The sequence below is a fragment of the Neolamprologus brichardi genome, chromosome 20 (assembly GCF_056152115.1).
Source record: "Neolamprologus brichardi isolate AB-2024 chromosome 20, ASM5615211v1, whole genome shotgun sequence".
NCBI lineage: Eukaryota > Metazoa > Chordata > Actinopteri > Cichliformes > Cichlidae > Neolamprologus > Neolamprologus brichardi.
In genome coordinates this window covers 26,000,313-26,013,749 of record NC_142123.1, presented here as the reverse complement: position 1 = coordinate 26,013,749, position 13,437 = coordinate 26,000,313, and the positions used below count along the sequence as shown (strand labels likewise).

At 42.5% G+C, this 13,437-nt stretch overlaps 1 protein-coding gene across 7 annotated transcripts in view; it reads right to left on the bottom strand.

The window, feature by feature from the left end:
- The window catches only part of camta1a (calmodulin binding transcription activator 1a), a 278,414-nt gene that overhangs the window by 124,292 nt on the left and 140,685 nt on the right, over nucleotides 1-13,437 (bottom strand). For all 7 annotated transcript variants that reach the window (XM_006794188.2, XM_035909198.2, XM_006794189.2 and 4 more), the window contains one exon: nucleotides 200-335. In XM_006794188.2, the coding sequence (XP_006794251.1) occupies nucleotides 200-335 (136 nt within the window). The remainder of the gene's footprint in view (nucleotides 1-199; nucleotides 336-13,437) is intronic.

Below are 13,437 nucleotides of genomic sequence, written 5' to 3'. Positions count from 1 at the left end.
ACAGGCTGGCTGCTGCATGTGGCTGTCTCCATTACAGCCAAGGGAGAGCTCACTGTAGACCTCTGTTTGTCTGTGTCAGGATGAAGGCTGGCTCTCGTCCACCCCACACCCGCCCCCGTAGCCACCCCCGTGCCCACCCCTATCCCACCTCTCTTCCCATTTACTCCCTCTAAATCCAAACTCTTGTCAGCCCACTCACCTCAACTCCCTGCACTTTCAACTTCATGTGATCCTCCCGTGTGGTCTTCCCATCTTTCCTCTTCTTCCAGCAGTAGCCATCCTTTCTGTACTTCACCTTCTTCCTATTGTACAGTATCATCGACCCATTCTGCGGCCTGGACCCGTCGAGACAGGAGAGACAGAGGAAGAGCAAAAGAGAGAAAGATAAGATAAGATGAGAAGAATTTTTAGGCAAAGCTACAGCACAGCTCAGGGACTCATTTTAGAGATGTACAAAGAAGCCTGACACGAGTCTACGCCAGGCAGAAAATGCACCAGTGACTTAGATGACAAGACTTCTTTATGGTGTTTTTCAGCATTGGTATGCACAGTTTGACAATGAACAAAGCACCCTTCAGCATACATTTCTTCCAATGAGAAGTGTGTGTGCTGTGAGGAGTTAAAGTGACACTCCTTCTCTCAGAGTAAATTACATGAAGGCCAGTTTGTAAGGAAAGCGGCATGGGGGGTGAGTGGGTTTCTTCCTTATCTCTCATTCATCCAACTTAAATGAGTTGTGGTGTTGGAAGTCCCTAGGGGAAAGAGAAGATCTTCCTTCACACTCCATTCATAATTCATTCTCCCTCCACCAGACCACAGCCTGTAGGCTCATAATGGTATAATGTACTATTTGATGATAATCTGCCTTTCCATTTCGATTTGTAACAGAGGCATTTGCCGCTCAGTGTTAAACATTAACAGAAAGTGTAGCATAAAACATTTATGACTTTCTCAACAATTAGGAAGCAGTTAGACATAGTTATGTGTATATGTATTAGTATTTATGTGTATTGTGCAGTGGTTACGAATCATCAGTATGAATCCATACATAGTGCTCACTCTCCACAGATTCCCACACACTTGTCCATACCTCCACAGTGCAGTGGTGGGTTTCCATCACTGGACATGACTTTGACTTAAATTCATTTCCTGGCAACGTCCCCTCACCCTAAACTTATCTCAACCTTGAACCAAGTCTTCCAGGAGTCCAGTCGAAATTATAATGATTAGTGGTATGGGGACTTGCATTTTATCCCCAGAAGCAGAGACAGTCCCCACAAAGTGAATGTAAATGTGGTTAGGTCCCCACAACATAAGTAATACAAGTATAAACACATCACACACAGCTGCTATGATTTGGAGCACTCCCAAATGAGAACAGGTTTGCATCAGTGTTTGTTGCCTCACAGTGAATGAGTGGGAAAGCCGCCTGCCCAGGATGCTGAGGAGGCAGTGTAACTGAAGGGGGCTTAACCATCCAGTCAGCTGGTGAACCTTGTTAGTGTTTTGCTCATTGCTCCACACATAAAACACGCACAACACACACAGGCACAGATATGTAAAACTAGAAACACAAAAAAGAGGAAAAACTCTCATCAAAGCAAAAGGGGGAAAAAGTCGGGTTGATTTGTCGCTTCTGTAGCAATAACCAAAATACAAAAAACCAATGGTTGTTTTGCATTGTTTTGTTGTTTATTGTTAAATTTTTTTCCCACAAGATTTATTTATAAAGCTGCATGCATCATTTTGCAGGGCTGCCTTTAGGGGCCAGGGCGTGTGTTTATCTTGGTATCACTCATCAATCATTTTTCCTTGCTGGATCTCAGGGGCCAGTAAAGAGGGAGGAGAAGAGGGGAACTGGGGTCCCTGCAGTCCCCCCTCTGTGGCCCCTGACAGCACCTTCTAATGAGAGACGCCACTCACACACTGATGTGCTCACTCCTTCGTGATCTCCCTTCCTCCCTTTCCTCCTCCCTTTCCCTCGCTGAAGCCTGCTCTTCTCGCCGTCAGTCAATTCAAGCTGTTCACCAGGGAATGTCTTTGTCTCCTCCCTCGCTCCCTGCTCACTCTCTCCCTCTTGTTTCATATCTGTCTCAGGATCCCTCACCTACACCCTCCCACACCTCCTTCTCTCCTATTGTCTTCTCCTTACTCACTCCCCTGTCTTGTTCGGTACTTTGCATGCTTTGCAGAAAACAACTATTAAACAGACGTGTTTATTGGTCAGCTTGAGAAGTGGAACTCCTCGATGGCTGTATGCAATATACACAAAGCATAAATTGTTTTGTATTTTACAGCATCCATAACGTCACCCATCGTTGAGATGCGATCATAAATGGCACTCTGGAGCTAAGAACTTTGCAGATTGCTGTAATCTCATCATGTACTCCTCCAGATCTGCATACCAAATATCACTTGAAGGACGCTCATCTGAGATGCCATTCCTGTTTTTGGTAGCAATCAAACAAGAAATGGCCCTCTAAAAGTTTGATGCTATTATTCGCTTCAATATCATTCTGGGTTTTGTCCTTCAAAAGATACAAGGAGTGTGTGCTTCTTAAAATGTAGCTCTGCGTGAGACAAAAAGATGGGCGCGGATGAGATAAGGCAGAAAATCAAATGACACAGGGCTATCTGATCTCCTCCAGAGCACTGGAAATTGGGGTGAGGCTTCGGTGTCAGAGGCTCCACGCCGTATTTATCGGCTCGGCGCAAAAACTTATTCGCTCAGCTATTTTTGAGGGACTGTTAGGTAGATGCTATTTTCAATTCAAGGCACTTAGGGCCCAGAAGAGAGAGGCTAGGCACCCATTCTGGGGTAGGTCTTAGGCAAAAACTAGTCTAAAATGCATGCTTTGGCATAATGTGTCTCCTTTCCCTCCTGCTGTCTCCCACTCTCTCTCTCCCCCTCATCTTTTACTACTGTATACTTAGGCGCTTCAATTAATCTTATCAGAATTACACATATTTATACATGAGGGGAAAAAGCTAACTGCTCCGTTATCAAAGAAGCGTGACAGGAGGCCCTCTGTCTCAGATGCCTAAATGTGGCAGATTAATATGGAAATACAGGCTTCTAAAAAAGTGCACACAAGCTCCACAGCTGCCTCTCTCTTCTTTGGAGTTTGCAGCGATAATAAGCTTTACCCTCAGGGTGGTGTTAGGCCTTGTCCAGTCCTTTAGGAATCACTCATTTACCCAGGTAATGGCATTCACTCAATCAGATCTGTTGATTTGAAAAAGTCAGGGGAGGGTGGAGGTTTTATGAGGCTGGTGACGTGATCGGCATGGGTAACAAAGCCAAAGCAGGGAAACCTGGGCCCAAAGGCAGGTAAGGAAGAAAAAAAACTGCTCACATTCTCAGCTTTACTGTCTAAAGGCCTGTCGGCACAAACAGATACAGAAAGGGAAAAGCTACATGCACACAAAAAGCGAAATCTGAGTGAGAACAAGAGATTCTTCTGTTCTCCACAGCTCTGGTGAATCGCCTTGGATTAAAATGAAAAAAGACACAACATGTAGGCCATACATTATTCATAATACATGGTATAAGTTATTACTTTTTTACTGGACTTAAAACTACTCAAATGTAGCAGGTGTGCTCAAGTGTAAGACAAGAATACTAAATTGGTAGTCCAGGTTATAATAGTAAAGGTTATGCTTCTTTCTGAATGTATTTTTGTCAAAAGGCTTACAAGAATGAAATATCTCAGTCTTGGTGAACTGGCGTAGCCCACATCGCCACATTCCCTGTGATGCTCTAGGTTTGATTAATACCATGCTGCAATGCATGCTGTTTTTCTCCCTAGCAAGCTCGACTGACATTGGAGAGGAGAGAAGAGCTGGGCTGGAGAGGCTTTGAAGATCGGAGGGTGAGCTGGTTGGGGCCTGAAGTGGCTCAGGAGGGAGGCGACACCTGCTGTTCTCAATTACCCATCGGAGCCTTCAGCCATCACAGCCTTTACCCCACTGTGTCAACAACCACACTTCTACCTACTACTCATCTAAACACATACACATACACACACCTGTATTTTGTGTTACACAAAAAACCAATCCTATTAAGAATAAATATGAGGGATAAATATGCCCCTGGGCACTCGAACAGAAGCAGAGCACACAGTAACCCCATTGCTCCATATGGGGATAACATTATTAACACGAAGAGTGACAGACCATCAATAACACACTGATGCTTGTCATTACAGTTTCTGTCAATCACAGTTAAAACATAAATCACGTGTTCATACACATGCGATTGAGAGCACATGCGCACACTTGGAGCTGTCAAAACTTTGCAGCGTTTTTTTTTCCGCATGTAATGTAATTACATGGCGAGCAATGGTGCTCTATTAGACAGCACATGATCTTTGAGCTAGATGTGTGAACAGAAAGGTGCTGGCGTCAGGAGCCCCTATCTGGACGCATCACGTGCAATTGATGACTCGCAGATAAGCTGCTCCTTTCAGACCTGCCAACGAATGCATCAGGAAGTGGGGCGTACACTAAAACTACTTTAAATGTAAATCTGCCATGGCCTCATGATTGAGATTCATCGTCTGTACTGCTCTGAAACCCTCCAACTCCCCCGCTAGCGTGCGTATGTCGAGATGCCGCAGGTCGCGTTCCTCTTCGACTGCCAATGAGGCCTTAGCACCTGGTCACTGTAATGCCTTACTGCTGTAGTCCTGAGTGGCTCAGGACTCCAGCCCTCAACCATTCTGATAATTAAGACAATGAGGGCTGTGTGGTGGGTTAGTCAGCTGGAACAAGTCATGCATCTTTTTAATCATATCTCATGATCTATTATTTTTCCTAGGGTGTTATTTTCTCACCTCTGCAGACTTTTTGAAACACATTTTAATTTTATTCTAAATATTTTTAATTAAAAAAAATGATTTAAGAGTATAAAACAATGGTTGACACGAATTAGACTGAAGTAAATGATGGAAGTTAAGTTTTCCAAACATGGCGTCAGATACTGATCTCCAAGGCTGTACAGATGGAGCTCAATGTTTATTTACCCAGTGTTCAGCTAAATACAACAGTAATAATGAGAGGGTAGCTAGGCCCCTGGAGTTGTAATTCAGGATAGGGAGACAGATCGTGTGCCTCCCCTCTTCCTCTCTATCTATACTGCCGGTGATTGCCACAGAACTCAAGCTCCGGCCCACTGCCTTCCAGCACAAAACAGATGTTTCCCCCACACTTATCTCAATGAAAAAATCACAGACAATTTACAAAGAATATAAATTACTGTTGTAGCTGCACATCAGTGTCTCTGTCCCTATAAGACCTTGTAAAGAGGATAAGGGTGAATTGCTGTGGGAGGGTGGGTGAATTGTTGGGGGACAACATAAAGCGGATGGAAGCAGTAGGGGAGGAGGGTGGCGTGGCTCTTATCTGGTCCACAGCAGCCCGGCGGAATGAGAGGGTGGCTGGTGATTGGCGGTGATGCTTTACTGATAGCACTAAGCTGGTTTCATGCACATTTCAGGGAGGCTGCCATCACTGCTCAGAGTTAAAGCTCTCAGCTGCTGCCAGTGGATGAGGTTTGGATGTTATTTACAAATAGCCATGTCATACACTGGTTACACCTCTCCATTCTCTGTGTCAACACATACACACATAGCATTAGCGACTAATGTGCAGCTTTGATGTACAGCTTAGGTGACACGGAATCTGAATTTGAGTGCTTGTGAGGTTTTGGCTGTGAAGACATTTTTTATTGACTTGAAATGCACACTGTCACTGCATGTTTGTGTGTACCTGTGTGACAGAGAGGGCATATAATGTGTTTAACTGGGTTGGAATGTTGATGACTTTCAAATGCATGCTCAAAAGGCTTCCACATCATGTTTGTGGCGAATGCTATTTCCAGTCTTTAGTCAGTACTGTATGCATATGCTTACTTGGAAAAAAGCGACTACAGAGACGATGATTCATACCTCACATGCTTTCCGCTAATCTTCACAAATCATCCATGGTGTGTCTCAGTACGTTGTAAATGAAGGTGCCATCAGAATGAAGTTTCTCTACATCCCAGCTCTTGCTGACAACTACATGCTGTGTGCATCGTGCAAGTGTAAACTTAAGTCCTGTAGCACTGCCTTATTATGACACTTTGTAAAGAGGATGCTTTTGTATTTTCAATAATGCATGGCCAGCAGGGAATTGCGTACAGCCTTATTTTATGTCATGGAGTAAAGTTGCTGTTTTAGCAGCTTATGTTCTCCCCTGGTAGGAAAATACTAATGCAATTAAATCTAAGTCGAACTAGACTGCAGCAAGAAAAGGTCAGGTTTTTATTATTAGTAACAACAATCTTCCTTTCATATGAGAAGCAGGGGGGATTCAGACACCAACTTAATGATGCGGTCATGTATTTTTAAGAGCCCAATTTAGGGGGAAAGATCAAAGATTTTTATTCCTCCATGTCAATCTCTTAAAGCCACATTCAACAAGCAATATAAACTTCTGCGATTGTCCTAAATAGAAAAATATAAACGACATCATGAAAGGAAAAAAAAAGAAGCAAAAGGTAGAGACTCAAACCCTGGATTTTAAAGCTGCAGAACAAACTGTAAAACACTGAGAGCTTAAGTCTGTGCGTATTGGCAGCAGTTTTATGAAGATATGTTAAGTTATACGTTTTGATTGTGAGTATAAAACACCTCCTACTGTGAAATAGATCTTGTATTCATATTTTTTCAGATAATACGGGCATCACAAGAAGACCTTGAAGTCCAGTTGAAATTAGGGTTACTGTATGTCTTTCTAGACGCCTCTACAGATACAAGATGGGCTGAGAACAGGCTCTCCTCTACATCTTGCCTAATGCCAGACCAGGCTAATGGATCACCTGGACGTGGCCCTCCTTGTCTCTCCTCCAGAGCAGTCAGTGCCACTGAACTTCCCCTATTGATCCCTCAGTGACGGAGCACAGCTAAGGCCAGTTATTGAACCACTTATGATTAATTCACAAATCCTGCCTTGTCCACAAAAAAGGTAAAAGAACAAAGTACAAGCAGTAAGCGCGACTGGAAAAAAAAGAAGGATAAAGCGCCAGGGAGGTCAAAAAACTCAACTTTTTAAAGTGAGACAGAACTACAGACTTAGAAGTGCTGCTTTACAAGCTGACCAAGCTATAAAGCACATCTCAGAGTCCCTTCTGTCACAAAAAACGTCAGCACAGTGCTATGGTGGGGGCTGGAGGTGGTTGAAAAGAAGGAGTGATAAAAAAAAAAAGGAGTGTGTAAAGGAAGAGAGACAGACAGGAAAGCTGAGTAGGAAAAGAAGAAGCTATTCTTCCTTTCCCTTCCATTCCTTGGTCCTATTTTAGTCATGAGGATAGACCGATGAGGGTGAGAGGTTGAAATTGAGCTGTAACTCTATCTGGGTGCTGGAGCGAATCAGAAAGTCTATCCCACCTTTCACCTGGGAATCACAGCTCTCTCTCTGCCCTGTCTGGTCACCATACCAACCAGAGCCAGGCATCATGGGTTTAATTGGAGCCCTGGGCTCAACGGCGGCTCAGGCACAGATAGAGTGAGGGGGAGAAGGACAGACATCAGCCATGGTCAAGTGATGGTGGCCATGCAGATCAAATCGAATTTCAGGCATTGCTTGCATTGCAGGGCTCACGTTCTCAAGGTAACACTAAACATATTTGAGACCAAGCCCCCTTCACAGAAACACTTGGATTGGATTCCAGCATGAAGTAAGGCGCTGGCTTTCTTCTCTGATCCCTGTGTATGGTATAGGGATTTTACACGGACACGGACACACTGTGATTCGCCTCCATAAACACAAACTGTGCCAGAATGTTGAGTATACAAAGCATCAAAGGAGTCTGATCTTTATATGAGACAAAACAGAAAATGACAAGTATAAATGGGTAAATACAGAGTCATGATTCCCAGCAAATTCAGTGGTCAAACTAAGAGCTTCAGTGAATATTGAATGGAACTGTTGTGCTTTTTAACTAAGCAGGGAGAGCTGTTGTCCACAAAAAGATTAAAAACATAAAGATAAGCTACTTATTTTTTAAAAAAAGCAAATGTCTGTGATTAAATTCTTTGAGCCATAACATAAAGAACTGTGGTAAGAGTGTACTGCATGTCAACCTGAATGAAAATTCCAACATGATTTCTCCTCACGACAGCCAAACTGAAAGATAATACATGCTGGTTGCTCTTGTTTACTTGTTGGCAATTACAAGTAATGTTCACTGATTTTTTTTTTTTTCCATAAACGTAACAAATGCTCTGCAATCACCTAATGTATTGATCATCAAACTGAGCTTTGACTAGCCTTTGCACAGCTGCAGGAGAGCAGTGTGTGGGACAATCAGTACGATCCAACTTTGTACAAAACAGATTAAAGCAGCTTAGCTGGCCATGAGATCAAACTGCAGTTGCATTGGGAAGCCTCCAACTGTGAATGTGTGCAACTGTGTGTAGCATAAAAAAAGAGCATTTGTGCTCAGTGATTGTACCGCACCTTGGTTGGTTAAACAAAGTAAAGGAAAAAATAGACATAAGTAGGACAATTGCTAGCCGATTCTGCTTTTAGACAAAGAAAAAAAAATAGTTTGAGATGCCTATAATCCTTAGCATTTATATTCCAACTGATACTAAGGATGCTACGCTGTTAAAATGTCTATCACGAAAAACAAACCAGCACTGTAAACAGGTCTGCTGTAGTTGGACTGCTGTCCAGGCATGGCCTAATACGCAGACAATCCTCATGGAAATGCATAACTAAACACTAATGATTGTGAAGCGTAGAAATCCACACTGGATTTCAGAGTGTGTCAACATTCATTTTGCAGACTATAAAAATGTGTAAGTAGAGGATCCGGCTTAAACAGATTGACCATATTCTTCTCTCAAAGTCAAAACAAAGAGATATACTTGAACACAAATTGAATAGACATTATAATATTCTAATAAATATATTCTCCAGAGCACCGTGTTTTTTTAGCAGGTTCTCCTGTGTCAAAAATGTTCTGGTTGGTTAAATACAAATAAACTAAAAATCTATGTATGAAAAACACTTTAGTTAACTGAAATAAAAATGAAAAATAAACTTCTGAAAAAAGCCCTAATGAACTAATATCTTGTACTATTCTTTACTAATGACAGTAAAAAATACAAAATTGACACTAAAAGTGCCTGAAGCTACGTATCTGTGTACTTGGTTAGTCTATATGCTTTCCATGTACCCTTCCCACACCTATCATCATAGATGACAAGCCAAAACATAAAACGAGGAGGAGATTGAAGAAGTTGTGGGGAACATAGATGTCTGGGATCCTCTGCTTTGCCGCTGCAACCCTGATTGAACTAAGCGGCTTAAGGAGATGGATAAATGAACCCTGGCGTTTTGATTCTTACTCTTGTCTACTGCCACTGTTATCCTGTGGACTCTTTGCAATTTTATTTCTGACATGTTCTGTTGATGTTATTCAAAGACCAAAAAATCAGTTTTTCCAGTAGCTGAATGGAGGCAAACAGAAGAAACATGTTGGGTACTATATGATTTCATGGGTGAGAGTGTTAGTCAAGTGGTCTCACGGGCCCCGACGCTCTCTCGCACTCTATTTCCCTGGGTGTGTTTATATATGATGACCCTTCATCTTGGCCCCTAACACATGTCTGAGATCACTCAGATACATCAGCTGGGGTGAGGACCTCACACATAATCACATAAATACAAACACACACAGTATGACTGAGCAAAGCACGAGAAAAGTCAACTTAGCTGCTCCTGGTAATACACACCAACACTGACAGTTATTACCCAGACAATGAAGATGATAGACTGTGCGTGTCCTGCTATGTTTACCTTTGGCCGTTCAACTATAAGTTCCTACAGCCATCAATGTGCACATGTACACACACATCTGAATACACTCATAAAGTAGTCAACAAGGCACACCTCTAATCATGGCCACCTCTGCCTTCTCATTTTCCATGTTCAGTGGCTCATGGAGCACCCACACACTAAATCACATCAACAGTATCTCCTCCATAAATTATCCAGTCCAAAACATAATCTTTTACCTTTCTTTCCATCTTTTTCTCATTTATGTAAAAAAAATAAAATCAACTACACAATGCACACACACAAATTTACAGACAGACAGAAATACACTCGAGCACGGCTGCCCTAGTAGTACAAGTGCGCAGTAAATACCTCGCAGGTTGGGGTCAACTAACTATAGATAAAATTAGCATCTAACCATACCTTTCAGAGAAGGAAGAGGCGTAACTGTCCTATTCCAAAACCATAAAATGTTTATCCTCAGTCTGGCACCGAGCATGACTTTCACACACTTTTTTGAAACAGCATTTCCAAACCACAGAAATACACAGGCTTGTCACACCGGCCTAGCTGATTGACTATTTCCCACATATTTGACACACCAGTGAGTCTGCTCATCAGTCACCTCAGCAAGTAGGCAGCAAGTTAGGGTGGGGAGTCCAGGCAACAGCCCAGAATGACTAGAGTTTGTTTCTGGCTGCGTGCCGCATATAATGCAGGCAGCAGGGAGACACACTCCTGAATTAAATATGTTTTACTAATTGATGTGATATGTACATTTAGTGGTATACACAACTTTACAACTCACTAGTTACTCGTATTTCTTGTAAATGGCATATTTAGCATGGGTTCGTTTTAACAAATGATGTGTAGGGGGGAAAGAAGGCTAAGGAAGATGCACTGCTGTCGCCCTGAGACTACTCTGGATGTTTAAAGAATTTTTATACAAACTCAACTATGGCAGGCATCCCTATTTCTCATTTGAGTCTTGGGTCGGGTCCATACACTCCCTCGTGTTTGCATGTAACACGCTTGGATATAGCCCAGACTAATCTCAGCTGGAAACCTTGATGCAGAGAAGAAATATTATTATAGATTTCTGGGCAACACTTGACACTACAGCTTGGTAATAGAACTGAAATACTATAGCGATAGACTGATAATAAAGAGGTAATAGTTCGGTTAACCCATGCAATTACTAAAGTAATAATAAGAAAGCAATGTTAGTATAAAATACTAACATTAACAGAAAGCAACAGCTAGCATTCTGCAGCTCTGATTTATGGTTATTACACAGAAAATAAAAAGAATGAGAAACAAGTAACAAAATAACAAAAACATCCCTAAACAAATACAGCAGTATTACTTTTTTAACAAAAAGCGGATGTTTGGAATATAAAGAAAGCCACATTCTATTATATATGATAGTAATTTCTTCCTTTGACTGATGATTTTGATATGATTTTTATGTGTTTTGGAAGGTTGTATTGTGGCATAATATATCAAAACATTCAAATCTCAATCTTTAACTAGCATTATTTTTATAGTTAGTAGTTGTTTCAAAAATACTGCTATACTTGTATGCTTCAACACTTTATTTAAATGTTTTTTGACATGATTAGATGTTCTGTCTTTATTTCTGGCCCCTTACCACCCTGTTAGATCAGTTTCTTTCTATATTAGCCAGGTATACCCTTTTGCTAATTCCTGGTTACTTTATTATTTACAGGGTATTAATCATTTTCTTTAAAACTCTGTTATCAAACTGTCACTACTCAGTAATCATGATATGACCAAGCTGTAAAGTGCTACTGATTGCAGAAACACAAACACTGTCTACTACTTGTGCTGGAGTGCTACTGTCCTGCTCTTCGAGGACAATGAGACACTGATCTTGCCATCGTTGGCATTGTGATAAACTACTTCTGGAAGCAATCATGAGAATTTACATCATCCCTTGACATTTAGCCTCACACTCCAAACACTATCGGTGTGCGGCGTCTTGTCTGTACGGATTGTGGGAGCGACCCTGCGCGTATGTGTGTGTGCGTGTGGACTATCTTTCTCTGACATTTAGCCTTGCTGTCCACATGGTTCTCTGCGGGAAGCAGCAACGTGGGAATGCCAATCTTGAATTGTGCAACTTTTTTTTTTATGCGTGTTTGTGTGTATTTATATCTGTGTGTCTGTTTGTGTGCAACTGTGTCAGAATACACAGTTATTAAGGGGAAGGCCTGCCACTCATGTGTCTCCAGAGGATGAGGAGACTAGACACCACAGAGAAGAGGAGGGAAAGGGAAAAGGCAGGCTTAGAGGAGAAACAGAGAGAAGCCCAGCTAATGAAGGAGAGTAAGGGAGTGGTTAAAGTGTCAAGGCACCCATTGTATTGCAGGGCAGGAGCAGTAAAGACAAGCTAGTGGCCTCCGCAACTTTAAGATTGCCATTAAACTCTTGCCTTACTCGTGTTTATGGTTGGCTTTGTGTGTCAGAGGAGAAGGGGATTGTAAAGCGGGGCTTTGTCCGTCTGCCATCGATTTATTTCCTTCGTTAGGGTGATGACACTGCCTGCTTATGATGTCCTAGCGCAGACTGTAATTACAGAGCACTTCTGTCTTTATTGATGTCACTGTGTTAGTTTAATTACGCTATATTGGGTTTTAGAGTTGCGGCAAGAGCAAAGCTATGATGTAGGGCAAAAATCATCAATGGAACATCCTCTTTTGAAGGCGTCGAGTGCAAAGAGTTGGGAGATAATTATTTCATAGAAAGACATTTAAAATAGACCCTGTGCATCTCAACATCTACAAAGGCAAAGAGAAGGTAATCTAAAATTTAATGACTATTTCGTCTGTGTTATGACCAAAGTCAGAGGGAGGAGGCTGTGAATGTGATGAGGGCCTTAATGGAAATGAAACACCTGGGTTCAACCTTGAGAGCGACTGTTTACACTCCCAGTCCCCAGGTGCTGGGGTTGACTGAGAGGAGCAGAGAACCATTGGCGTGTCTGTGTGAGCACAAGTGTGTGTGTGTGTGTGTCTGTGTATAGAGTGTATATGAAGGGATGGGACCCATGGGGAAGCAGTGCCATGTCAAGGTGACCCTTGAGTGGAAGAGGAGGAGGGAGAGGCCACCTGCTTGCTGGCGGTGGCAAAATAAGGGTGACAACCATCCACCTGTCTGAGAACACTCTCATTCCAGACCCCATCTGCCCACCCCCTTTGGGATATCTCCTCCCCAGGGGAACCTGTGACCCTCACTGTCGTCCAGTTCACCAGGCCTTCTGTCCACTGTCAGGAGCCAGCTAAAATTGCCACTGCTCACCTCCGACCGGAGGCCATTCAGGGGCACTGTAATACAGTACAATACATTGGGGGCTCTGGCGCAGCCACCAGTTGTTTTATTCTACTTCTACTTTTTTGGTTTCAAAGTGATCCATGTCCCCCGGCCATATGTGTGAGACTGTGCTATAAGTCTTCTGGCTTGGCTAAGTCATCACACGTAGCCAACAGGAAAGACCTTTATTTGCCCACTTTTCCTCCTCTACCATCTTCTTCAAACTGAAAACTCATCATAGTGTTCTGTAGCACAGATAATCACTGGCCAACAACA